This window comes from Glarea lozoyensis (genome assembly GCF_000409485.1).
Source record: "Glarea lozoyensis ATCC 20868 chromosome Unknown GLAREA5, whole genome shotgun sequence".
Classification (NCBI taxonomy): domain Eukaryota; kingdom Fungi; phylum Ascomycota; class Leotiomycetes; order Helotiales; family Helotiaceae; genus Glarea; species Glarea lozoyensis.
The window spans coordinates 1,939,840-1,952,864 of NW_007361000.1; the positions used below are offsets into that span (position 1 = coordinate 1,939,840).

At 46.9% G+C, this 13,025-nt stretch overlaps 3 protein-coding genes across 3 annotated transcripts; 2 read left to right on the plus strand and 1 right to left on the minus strand.

The window, feature by feature from the left end:
* Positions 1-510: 510 nt before the first annotated feature.
* On the plus strand, positions 511-4,181 carry GLAREA_04822 (uncharacterized protein; the record flags this gene model as incomplete). The annotated part of the gene is made up of 2 exons (XM_008087199.1): positions 511-1,133; positions 1,181-4,181. The coding sequence occupies 2 exons, from the start codon at positions 511-513 to the stop codon at positions 4,179-4,181; spliced, it is 3,624 nt and encodes a 1,207-aa protein (XP_008085390.1).
* A 1,501-nt stretch (positions 4,182-5,682) lies between these two features.
* On the plus strand, positions 5,683-7,813 carry GLAREA_04823 (Oxysterol-binding protein-like protein; the record flags this gene model as incomplete). The annotated part of the gene is made up of 7 exons (XM_008087200.1): positions 5,683-5,725; positions 5,794-5,874; positions 5,947-6,007; positions 6,079-6,138; positions 6,241-6,766; positions 6,816-7,129; positions 7,180-7,813. The coding sequence occupies 7 exons, from the start codon at positions 5,683-5,685 to the stop codon at positions 7,811-7,813; spliced, it is 1,719 nt and encodes a 572-aa protein (XP_008085391.1).
* A 3,210-nt stretch (positions 7,814-11,023) lies between these two features.
* Positions 11,024-12,788, minus strand: GLAREA_04824 (MFS general substrate transporter; the record flags this gene model as incomplete). Its single annotated transcript, XM_008087201.1, has 2 exons — positions 11,024-12,525; positions 12,590-12,788. 2 exons carry the CDS (start codon positions 12,786-12,788, stop codon positions 11,024-11,026), a joined length of 1,701 nt encoding a protein of 566 aa, XP_008085392.1.
* Between the last annotated feature and the right edge of the window lie 237 nt (positions 12,789-13,025).

The following is a 13,025-nucleotide window of genomic DNA, read 5'->3' on the forward strand; positions in this document are numbered from 1 at the left end:
TGGCTCTTGCTCTTGCATCTGCGACTAAACCTTCGAATTCACCATCAACGCATCCATCCATCAAGCCCACTCACCCCCTCACCTTCGTTTTGCGCCTCAATCGCTTTTTCTCGTGTTCCTAACTCCATCTCCCGTCTGCGCGTAACTGTGGCGTGCAGGGTCTATCGACTGTTCAACAGCGCGGAACTTTTTTCTTGGTCCCGATCCAGCAAATACCGACCGTTTCAAAGTCTAGCCGGTCGTCGACGAACAACACGAATAATTGCCAATCTCGTCCCCCCTCTGGCAGCACTGGCATTCTCATCTGCAAACTCGAAGAACGCCGGTCCGCCTCACCATGGAGTGCTGAGCAAGCCGCTACGTTCAAACTTCCATGAGGTCAAGGGATTCCCTCGGGTCGATGATACGGCGTTTGTAAACGTTAATGCTATGGAAAAGTCGAGGACAAACTGTCAGGACTTGCAGAGACATCACCATGAGCATGTCCAGGACCACACACGATACGACGCGATGATTACGAGTGCGGTTGCAAGGGAAGCATGGCAGGCTGGAGAGGATGAGGTTGATGGACGATGTGCGGACGGTTCGAATACTCAACCACAATCCCTATCTTTTCCACAGGGACGACAAAATTACACGCGTTACAGAAGGCGGCAGCGTTGTGGCTTCAATACCATTGGATACGTCTTTCTTCTAATCGTCAGTCTGTGTATCCTTCCAGCAACGGCTGTCGAAATCGAGTTCGAGAATTGTCTTTCGAATGACGTGCAGAATAACGCAGCTGCTGGCGGATTACAACTACAATTTGTGCCACTCTTCTTTGACGCCGTCTTCAATACTACGGATCCTTCACACAATTTATCTATAAGGGTATGGGGAAATGTCACAGGTTCAGGTCCTGCTCAACGACGAAGTCCCTTACCTTCGCCGACCAGTTCTTATTGGGATTCTAATGCCACAGATACCGGAGGCAAGATCATCGATGTTCCATCCCCAGCAGCGAACAACAAGCGCACGACTCTGGCCAGTACCATAGACGTTCTGACGTATAACAATGCTCAGGATTTCTCGCCGTTCTGTGATAAACTCACAAATGGCAGCTGCCCGCTATCTCCCAATTTCTTTGGCAACGCGTAAGAGCTTTTCTCGACTTACAGAAATACTACTAACATTGGATTAGGTCTGTGAGGTCTGACTGGCCGTCTATCTCCTATTCGCACCCGTTCTATTCGACCTTCGCGTTTACATCTTTCACTGCACGCATGGAAATTACCTATGGAGATGAGGCGGCGACAAGTATTGGTTGTATTCAGGCGTCCGTTACCCCGGATATTGGAGGCACTCTCTCTGCTGTAATCACCTGGATACCTGCAGTCATTCTCATTCTTGTAGGAGTTGCAACAGCCTTCGCAGGGATATACAGTCCGTGGGGTACTACTGACACTTTTCGATGGACTACAAATTATGGGCGTGATGAAGATCTACTACGCTTGGTCACGCCTGGATTCGGGGATTGCTTGCAATACATACAATTTGCGTTTCTCACCGGAGGATTGACGCTCAACTATCCTGGGTTTTACCAACCCATCATAAGCAAGGTCGCATGGTCTTCTCTTATGTTCAACCAGAGCTTCGTCAGTGACGGACCGGCAACCGATAGTCTAATCGATGGGGTATATGTCGTTCGAGGAAGATTTGGTCTGGATAGGATCCGTCAGTATGTTGGTCTGGGACAGGTCGATGATGTCTGGGCTGGTATGGCCGTTTGGCTTCTGGTTATTCTTGCGGCCGTGCTGTTTCTTGTCCAGGCTGGATTCTTCGTTCGCTGGGCTCTTCGACATATCAGTGATAACCAGGAGGAAGATCTTCGTGCCAAGAATATGCCATTCACGGTTGGGAATGTCATCAGGATCGTTTTCAACTACTTCCTCTTGCCAATAGTGGCATTGTCGATGTTCCAGCTAGCAGAAGCTGCTCATTCACCAACATACACCGTAGCTCTCGCCGTGGTAATGCTAGCGCTAATTATGGGCTTCGCTATCTGGCTACTCTACTTCATTGTATCAACGCGGCCAAAGTCATACCTATTTGACGACCTCCCCACTGTGCTGCTATATGGACCACTGTACAATACCTACTCCGATAACCTCGCTTCTTTTGCACTCATTCCTGTCTTGCTGACAATTGTGAGAGGTGTAGCCATTGGTGCTGTCCAACAGTCCGGAATCGCGCAACTGGTGCTGCTCGCCATATGCGAAGTCATCTTCATATTAACGCTACATGCATTTCGACCATTTCATTCTCCAACATCAATGAATGCAGTCCATACCTTGTTAGCGTTTATAAGGCTCGCAACAGTAATCATCATGTTGGCATTTGCTCCATCATTGGGAGTTCCCGAGGGAGCTAAAGGCTGGATTGGATATGCCATTCTTCTGACACATGCCGTTGTGTTACTCTTAGGCTACCTTCTCAATGCCGTCCAAACGGTCGTTGAAGTTGCGGCCCGACTGGCTGGCGCTGGTGGGGACGAGACTGGTGCTACAAGAGGCGGCCTTGCGAAAGTATTTGGGATGCGACAACTATCGAGACGATTACCTCGCCGGGATGGAGTGTCAAGGCAAAGCCAATTGTCGAATACCGCCATGATGGATGAAGAGGGTCGCAAGGCTTATCTGATGGAAGGTGGGAGGATCCGTAGTCAATCAGCAGGTAGCACAGGTGTGCTTCTGAACAGGCAAAGTACTGGTCTGGATTCAAACGTAGAAGCGTACGGCGCCATTCCTCCTGGGGCTATTGGCAGCGGAGGAAGTTCTTACACCCCTACGACACCAGGAGAAGCAAGTTCCTTCTCCTTCTTGCCTTCTGCCGCCGCGCCATCAGGGTTGGGCCGCAACCGAGGCCCTGCGGTACCTTTGGGAGAGGTAGACAATGCGGATCCATATTATCGACCACCTAGACTAAGGCGACCGACTCTTGATGCCTACTCGCCCGGTTCGAAGAGTAGAGGGTCATGGGCAAGTGGAGATTGGGCTAAAAAACGCTGGAGTCAGGGAGAACCCCCAGCGGTAGAAACTGCTGATGAAGGACCATCAATTTCAGGCAGGGCAACACCCACTGGTCAAGCACCCGTAGACGGCAGCCCGGGACGCTCGAAGGCGGATTATACCACCCGAGAAGTCGATTTCTATTACGGAGTACGTGGTCCAGCCTTGAATGCTAATGTACCCAGTCGACGTATCAAGACCGGTCCAACGGACCCGACAGGGCCATCGGCAGCAGCAGCAGGATGGTTTAAAGGACTATTTGGCGGCAAAACTAAAGAGAAGGGCAAAGGCTTCGAGGTCGTGCGGAGTGCTCGAATGCCACCTGGAATGAAGCGACCAGGACAAGAATCACCACCTGAAGGAGTTCCTGTCGCCACGGGCGGGGTTCGCAACGGGCCTATCGATTCTGACGATGATTCGGATGATCGTCCACCTGTTCGTCATGAGAACACACTACCAGCGCCTGCGTCCACGCACGAAAATGATAGTCTAGTCAGCCCTCTTCAAACGGATGATGAGATGTCAGACGACGGAGATGAATTTGAGATGCAGAGGATATCCGATGTCCCGCCAACGTTGGCTGGTATAGATATATCTGGTGGTGGTATCGAGCTACCGAGCCGATTCCCGTCGAAGGCTACATCGAAGGCTAGCTCCCGCAGGTATCAGAAGCCGGAAGTCTCATTAGGCCCTAACCTACCGATGCCGTCGCGGATACCATCGCTGAAGCCTGACGTGCCAAGGAAGAGCTCCAAACGACAATCACAGAGTGTTGATTTGACAACACCGGGTGCTCAGCACTTATTCCTTCAGCATACCAATCAAGGATCTACCGATTCGTCGAGACTTCCTTTCGACCGCTCCAATTCGCATCATCGACACTCTACCGTCTCAGCCAGCTCGAGTATAATCACCCCGGAACATAGCGGGCAACACTCCCGCAATCATTCCTCAGCTCTTGGAAACTTATCGGCGGACTTTAGAGATGACCGGCCTACCAGTGTCGGATTCGTCAATCAGCATAGTATCCAAACCATCAACCAAACTGAAAATCCGGATTTCTTGGGCACAGCAGCTGAAGTGGTCGACGGTCGCAACAGTGGGTCTTCGTCGATGGAGAATTTGCGACATTGAAATTGGCCATCACACATAATATGACGAGAAGTTCAATTCGACCCTCGAGTATCAAATCTCGAGAGGTAATACTTTGCATACGGTCACGTTCTCTGCACGAGGAATACGAATTTTCTTGACTTCCTTCTTCTTTGGCAGAACGAGCAGACAAAAGTTCGTGAAAGGCGTTGATTTTTTAAATTCTGTATGTATTATAGGGCTGGGTATTGGAGTAAAGGGGGTGGAGAGGAGTGGATTGCGCATAATCCACAATTGTCTTTTTTGCCCATTTATTGACCAGCGGAGGTTCTCTCCGGTCTTGCCAAGGAGATCGAAGGAACAAGATAGAAATAGGGGATGCCTCACATATGCTTTTGGAGAGGGAAGGTTGCGAGGGTTTGGCTAATACCACAACGTATGGAAATGAAATGGGAAAATTGGGCATAGTACACGCGAGGGAGGGAATTAGAAATACACAAAGCTATGGACAAGGAGGGAATGAATACATTAGGGTATGGATGGTGGTGGAGTGTAATGAATGCTTGTATGCTTGTTTATTAGGTATATAATAGTGTGGTGTAGAAATGAAACTTTTGTAATATTGTTTTGATAGTATGCTACGTGGATTAGGAGATTTCTGATTATGTGATAGAAGTTTCAATGCTGGCGAACAATTATTTGTATTTTCTTGGGTTTCTTGAAAAAATTTGTGTGAATGAAAGTAGCTGCATAAGCAGCTACATGAAAAACTTGATCAAATTGTACAAATTGTAACTTCTCGAGACTGTCAGGGACTCGGATTTTGCCTAAGTGAATTTATCTCACAAGATATGAGATAATTTATCGACGAATTCGTACAACTGCATCTATTGCCAGAAATCCTCATGACCCCTCATTTGGGTCTTGGAAGCTTGGAGGTCTTGCCGTTGTGGGGGGCGGGTGGGGGGTTTGGTTGGAGATTGAAGATTGAGATTCGGCTTGGGAATAATTTATCAGGCACAAGAAATTCAGATATGTGAATGATGATTTCTCATCTCATAAAGCGTGTGTAAGATTCAGATCAAGCTGTCCCCAACCACGTGCACCGTACCTATGTAAAATTGAGTCACTGACCCGATGACGAAGGTCCCGCCAAGCCCCCGGCAGGCGCCCTTCGTTCAGTACCCCTCCAAAATCAGCACCAACAGCAAGCAAGCAAGCAGAAAAAATTAAAGAAGACTGAGGTGCATGCGTCCAACCAATCCTCGGTGCTGGCTGGCAAAACGTCATTTCTTCTCCGCGCGTTTCCGTCTCGGACTTCTGATCCACGTTGAACCTCCGAACTGCTCTTTATTATACTTTCTGTGGATTTGTGATCGGATAGAAAATAGAAAACGGGTTTCTTACGACTAGGAGGTTTCTGTTAGATAAATACGCCGTTACGATTGTCTGCGAAAAGGAACGGGCTGGAAGTATCAGAAGACTGGCTGGTTTTGCGACCGTGGATTGGGGATTTTGATACCTCTATTTGAAGACCGCGAGGATGGTTAGTTTGGTACATGGACATCGCCGGGCTTCCGGGGCGAGTATGTATTTCCATCTACGACTTCTGAGATTTGGATGGAGGAGTTTGGGACACCGCTGATATAGCTAGGCAACCGGTCGTCGGTCGATGAGAGTAGATCCGATGGCGCCGAGGACGATTCCACCGTCGTGGAACCCGATCAGGGAAATGGTGAGAGCTTCGTAGTGTGATACTGGGCAAGGGACTGATGGATGAATAGTGCTCTCACATATTATCTCGCAGTTGAGACCCGGGGCGGATCTGAGCCGGGTTGTGTTACCAACGTTTATTCTGGAGCCGAGGAGTATGTTGGAGAGAATTACCAAGTGCGTAATGTTGCTCATGCTTTTATGCGGGAATGCTGATGGGATATAGTTTCATGGCACATCCTGAGACGTTGCTGGCTATGCCGCAGATTGAGGATCCGGTGGAGAGGTTTGTGTCGGTGGTTAAGTTTTACTTGAGTGGATGGCATATCAAACCACCGTAGGAGGACCTTCTTAAACTGGGTGAGGGTATGTGCTAACATGTGTATAGTGGAGTTAAGAAACCTCTCAATCCGATATTAGGAGAGACATATACCTGCTATTGGGATCTTCCAAACAATACCAAAGGCTACTACATTTCCGAGCAGACCTCCCACCACCCTCCCAAGTCCAGCTATTTCTACATGGCACCCGAACACCACATCCGAATCGACGGATGTCTAAAACCACGAAGTAAATTCCTTGGCAATTCGGCCGCGAGTTTGATGGAGGGATTGGCCATATTACGATTCTTGAACCGAGGGAATAATCCAAAGGGGGAGAGCTACTTTATCTCGCAACCAAACATGTATGCCAGGGGTATCTTGTTTGGGAAAATGAAATATGAGCTTGGTGATCATAGCTTCGTGAAATGTCCGGAATTGGGATTGTCGGCAGATGTCGAGTTCAAAACGAAAGGATACTTTGGCGGGACGTATAATGCCATTGGGGGAACCATTAAGAACGATCATACCGGAGAAGTCTTGTACGAGCTTTCTGGCATGTGGAATGGTGAGATGTTTATCAAAGATTTAAAGGTAATTACAGTTTCAACGTGGTATGAGAATGTAGCTAACATAGTTTCAGACCGGTAAAAAGGATCTGATGTTTAACGCTGCAAAATCGAAACATACCCCTCCAACTACAAGACCTCTAGAGGAGCAAGATGAACGCGAATCCCAAAAACTATGGTACAAAACTGTACAAGCAATTATAGCACGAAACCACGAGGTAGCAACAGATGAAAAAACAACGATTGAGAATATGCAAAGAGACGAAGCTGCGCGACGAGCAGAGGAAGGGATTGATTGGCAGGCAAAGCTTTTCCGGCCTGTTCGGGGAGGTCCAGGTGGCTCTGAAGAAGGAGAAGAAGATTTAGATTGGATTCTTAATGCCAATATGTGAGTTGCTATTCTGTCGACTTAGTTTGACAGATACTAATGTTTGATAGTGATGGAGATACACCCGAGAAGCAAGTGGAGCAGATACTTGCAATTACACCAATCCTTCCAGGCCAAAAGCCAAATCAGAAAAATCAAATTCCACCATCACACCAGCAGGCTGCTGAGAAGTCCGCCGCCGAAAAGTCCACAACTGAGAACTCAACCGCAACCGCTGCAACCGCCACTCCCAGTCCACCTCCCTCAACACAGAACCTCCCACCAGCGCCTTTAGCATCCGCTGGTAACACCAAGGCGACCCCCTCGCCTATCTCAACCCCTAAAGCAGCTCCTATCTCTTCTCCTAAAGTCGCTCCCATCTCCCACGAAAACGACCTCGTCGATTTCGGCCAAAACGACAGCGCCCCTCCCCAAAAATCAGCCATCCAGTCACAAATGCCTGCTGATTTATACGCGGCCCAGACTCAGAACGGAGGACAGAAGCAGAAGGAATTAGAGCAGACGCTACTCTCCACTAGCACGAGTCGGGAGAATCAGGGTGGCCCTCTGCTGGATTTCCATGACGATCTAAAGAGGGATTTACCTGCTGGTGGCACGGAGACGGAGAAAGCGAGGCATGCGGCGTTGTTGAGGAAGGATACTGATACGGATAGTTTGGATGAGTTTGTGGATGCGGAATCATAGACTAGAATTTTTCAACCTTTTTCTTGTTTTATATGTGAGTGCGGTGGAGGGGCTAGGGGAGGCGGAGGTGATATAAATGAGAGCGATGTTGTTTAGAATTTTGGGTGCGGGTAGGGATGGATTGGCAGGGGTGGTGGGTTTAGGGATGGCGTTGAGTAATAAACTATTTTATAAGATTTATTGGGTGATGTTATTTTTTGTTCGTGATTTTAGGGGAGTGGGTGTGTGAGATGAGACTTTGAGGTTTGTGAGATGGTGAAGGTACACATTGGGCTATATCTCAGCTAACCTTGCATGTGCTCTATCTGAAGGCCCTTGAAGACTGGTTATCGCCTGAGGAAACGCTTAGATGTAGATTTTCGTATTTTAGTGCGATGTGCAATAAAACTTGGACATCTGGACTCCTGTCTGCGACTCTGCGTTATACTGATATGAGGAGTGTGTAGCGCCAAAAAAGAATTGCCAAAACTTTTAGTGTCGAGGGGTTTTGGCGACAAAGTGCGACGTGCAACAAAATTCCGGGTCTTGTTAAAAGCTGCGTAGCTCTTCTGTGGTGCCAGAATAGAATCGCCAAACTAATCGCCAAAAAGTGCGACGTGCAACAAAATTTCGAAGTACTGTCGCAGAACTGATTTACTAAAACCCCCCTCCCTACTCACTTGTACTTCTGAGAGTACCACGGGTGTCTTGGAGGATAGGAAGATGGGATCTGTGACTATTGAGATGTTATGTTGGTGTGTGGAAGAAATGTGGTTCTTTGATTCTTAGAATACTCTTTGTGCTTTTTAAGCTAAGGGCGTTTGGATTTATCATGCGTGATGAGAATCAATTATTCTCGTGCTAGAGATGGAAATATGTGTTCCTTCCTGGAGGTCTTTCTTTTTACGGATTTTTGGTGTCTTTGAGCGCGTCAAGTTTTTGAAGAAGACTTGTGGAAAGAGTCAACTTTTTGACACTTTCTTCTGGAACATGTGGAGACTTGATGGGTCGAGGACTTTTACTAGGATATACTAAGGTATAGAGAAGAAGCAAAATGATTTGATTTTTCCTCAGGGAAAAATCTGTTGTTACTATTAAGGTGTTCACGAAAAAGATTTCGCCAGTCATCAGCAAACCCCCTCCCCTTCTACACGTTTTGATCTTTCTCCGTAATCTGACGTCTTCTCAAAACAGCTGTATTACACTCCTTAAGTATGTACTTCTGAAAAGTACTTTTGGGATGCGCATGTTGTCTCGAGAAAAGATGTGTTGTGGTCATGTTCAGGAGTACGAAATGCAACAAAACTTTTGTTATACTATTTCGGAATTGTGGTGAATTCCAGAAAATGTTCTATAGGCCAGGAAAGTTTTGTTGCATGTCGCACTCACTATATAGACTCTATTTCCTATTTCGGAAGTGTAGACAAGAGTACTTCTATGAAAAGCTTCCTCACTTTCGAGATTTTCGCCGACGAAGTACTTTATTTCTTCGCCTACCTTAATATATACCTATCTATCCCACTATGCCTTTTTTGAAAGCTTAAAGCTTATATTATCTCCTATATACACTGTGCGACATATAACAAAACCCAGAGTGCCGTAGTTTACTAAAATCCTTCCTTACTTTACAAAATAGCGCCGAAGAAGTACTCTCCCTATCTACCTACCTCTCTATATTACGCCTCCTCAACCTATACCTCTTTAGAATCCTTAACGCCTATGTTATCTCCTATATAACAAATGCGACATGCAACAAAAGTTAGACAGCTGCAGTTCACCAAAATTCTTCCTTACTGTATCTGGGCGGTCGAAGTAGCTTTCTTATTCACTTTCCCTTCCAGATTCTTACATTTACACCCACCCGATGTTAATTTTCCTAAATAGGCAATCCGTTCTAGGAGTGCGATATGCAACAAACCTTCTATCTCGATAAATAAAGCTAGGGTGAATACTTCTTTACTTTACTCTTCCGGAGTTAAAGCAGCTTCCTCGTCATTTACTCACCTCCCCAGACCCTACCCTTTACAAGCAGCCGACATTGATCTTCCTAAACAGGTAATCCGTCTTAAAAGTGCGATGTGTAACAAAACTCTAACTCACTATATATCACTAGAATACTCCCTCACCTTACTGACAAAACACAAAGGAATCTCTACCTTCTTCTTCACCTACCTATACACATACTTCTTCTTTCTACTACACCCGTTTGGGAAGGCTTAACGCCTACGTATCTCTCGTTATCGCCTATATGACATGTGCGACATGCAACAAAACTTTGGGTAGAGCGAATACTTCCTCCCTTTGTCAGATTCACCTCAACTCACCTCACTTTACTTCCCATGACCCTCTTACCAACCTAATTGTGAAGGATGCATCGCCCTCAACCAAAAGGCAAGCCAGTCCTCGAGAAATTGTAGACCCCTCCGACCACTCACTCCCCCCTCTTCTAGAAAAAGTGCGATGTGCAACAAACCCACCTACCACCCAACCCCGACCTTTAGGTGAATGACAAAATTTTAAGTTCTAAAAATGCAAGTTCCCAGAATAGTAACCTCCCAAAGTAGAAATTCACACAAGTGCGAGGTGCAGCGAAATCATAGCTTGCTTCCTCTAGTGAATAACACCTTGACGTTTCCTCACTCTCACTTCGTACAAGCATATCAAGCTTCAAGATTGTATCGTGCAGGTAGTCGCTTCAAAATAGGATATAAATGAATTTGCGGGAGTGCGATGTGCAACAAGACTTTGGTGGGGAGGAAGAATCGGTGATTGTGTCTGACTTCAAGGTTGTGGATGTAGCGATCTTCAGTTGTGTTCGATGGCAGGTATTCTGTTATGTCGCCAGAGAATTTCCAAACTGGGACTACATGAGAATTCCGCGCGCTCGAACCTTGAAATCGCATAATAGCAAAGAATATTCTTCATTGAGGGCGAGAGACATAGAGTAGGCTAGTGAGAAGAAGTATCAGATCCCAAGTACCTTAGTAAATCAAGACAGAGACTCTAATTGTAAAAGATTTGATATTTGTATTTGTGTTAATCAAACTATGATATGTAACTAACATCTCTCCACCCGTGTATATACCCAATAACTTTCCAACCCCATATAAACAAATATAACTCCATGCTATGCTAACATCCAAACGCCGCCACATAAATAACTCTCGATATACTCTGCTCTCTTTCCAACCACCACAATACCCGATGATAATAATAAGGGTAAACCACATTTCAAAGCCTCTCCGGACTCATCGCCCCAGGCATAACAACCTCCCTGGCATCCTCCGCCTCATCGATTAACAAATCTCTCTTCAAAGTATACGCCTTGATCCCGACAAAGGTACACAACGCAATCCCGACCAAAAATGCCGAGCCCAGTAGAATCAAATTCACAGGCACGGGATTGCCGTTAAACACTTTATGTAGTAACGCATCCAATCCACTTTGACTAAAGTTGAAGAGTCCGGCAAGACAGATGATGAGACCATATACGGTACCAAAAGTACGGAACCCAAATACTTTAGCCGAGTAATCTGATACAGCGGTGTAGTAGAAGGGACGGTAAAGGACAAAGAGACAGATATTTGAGTAGGCGGCCCAAGAATAAGGAAGAACGCCTAGAACGCCAATGGTGGTGGCGATGGTTACGAGGGCGGAGAGAACAAAGGTAGTGCTGGTGTTGTCTAGGACTAGTCCAATGAAGGGGATGGAGAGGATTCCACCGAGGGGAAGGGCGACGTCGAAGAAGGTGTTAATTTCTACGGCTGCTTCATAGGATCCTAGGAGGTATTCGTATTGTGGTCGGATTGTTGCGACGAAGAAATTGATTCGAGTCATCTGGATGACTGTGAATAATGTGATTAGGACGAACCATGGAGACAATATTTGTTGTGACACGGTCTTTCCGTGCATAGCTCCCCAAACGCCAGAGATTGCATTCTTCTGCTCTTCTTTCTTCAGATGTTTTCCCCCTGATTTTGAGCCAAGGAGATCCGTGATCTCGGAAATAACGGACTGGCGACGATTTCGATGTTCTTCTCGAAGAAGCGCAGTATTTTCATCCACTTGATCGTCGTAACCATTAGTTCCTGCATCCTCTACCTGTTTCACCAACTCCCCGACGGTTTTATACGAAGCTCTAGGCATATAAAAGAACTGAACCACGAATATCAGCGCCGGGACAATAAGATAGGCGAGAAAGAAGCGTTTTGGTGTAAATGCTTCATTGGTCCATTGATATACGATGCGATAAATGAGAAAGACCGCACTGGAGGAATCGAAAGCGCCAGTCAAGAGCGCAAGAATAAGTCCAGAGTGTTTTGGGAAAGTATTCGACAACTGAAACGAAGATATAAACACGAAAGGTCCACCGAGTGCCAGGAGCAGATATCCAGGAATAAACCCATCAAAAGGCAATTGCCACGCGAACGAGAACAGCAAAGCTCCCGCAGCAAGCAACCCACTTCCAATCAGCCCGCACACTCTCGGTCCTAGATTATCGAGAATCGCTCCAATGGGCAGAGCGGCGACGTTTGTTCCCACGGCCGCCACGGTAAACATCAAATTCAGATGGATCTCCTGGTCATAACACGTTCGCACGCCTTCCTCGAGCTCCTTTTTCGTGCAGAGATCCCGGTATACATGTTCGCGAATAAGCACCGGCTTGATGGCTGCGTATCCAAAGACGATTCCGGCAGCGAAGAGACAGTAGATTACTGCTGTGAATACTTGTACTGTTACAACACCATCAGCTATGCTCAATCGCATTGAACCAACACCACCAAATCAAAGACTTACGTATCCTCTTCGTCCTCGAAACCTCAAAAGCGCCAATAGCCTGCGACTCCACCTCCGCCGCCGGGGGACTCCAACTCTCAGGCAATGGACTAAAGCTCAACTTCCTATCCCTCGAACCCGCGGGCGACTGTCCTCTCTCTGGTGAAAAGCGTTCTGGAGACAGCGATTCAAAGGACGTGACTCTCTGTAATAACGACATATTTGGTTTCCTGCCCTCGCGCCCAATATACAAATCGCACTGCGGATATGATAAGAATAAGTGAGGATCGGGAGGAAGAAAATGGGCCAGGCCACGGGTATAAATGGAGCTTCTCAAGCTGTCAGTCAGAATGTGTAGGCCCAAGCTTTTGCGCTGATGGCGGGGTAATGACGTGCGTTGCGGATGAGTCCTGGCGGCGTGATACAATTAGGTATGAAATCATGCAATTGAGGTGTC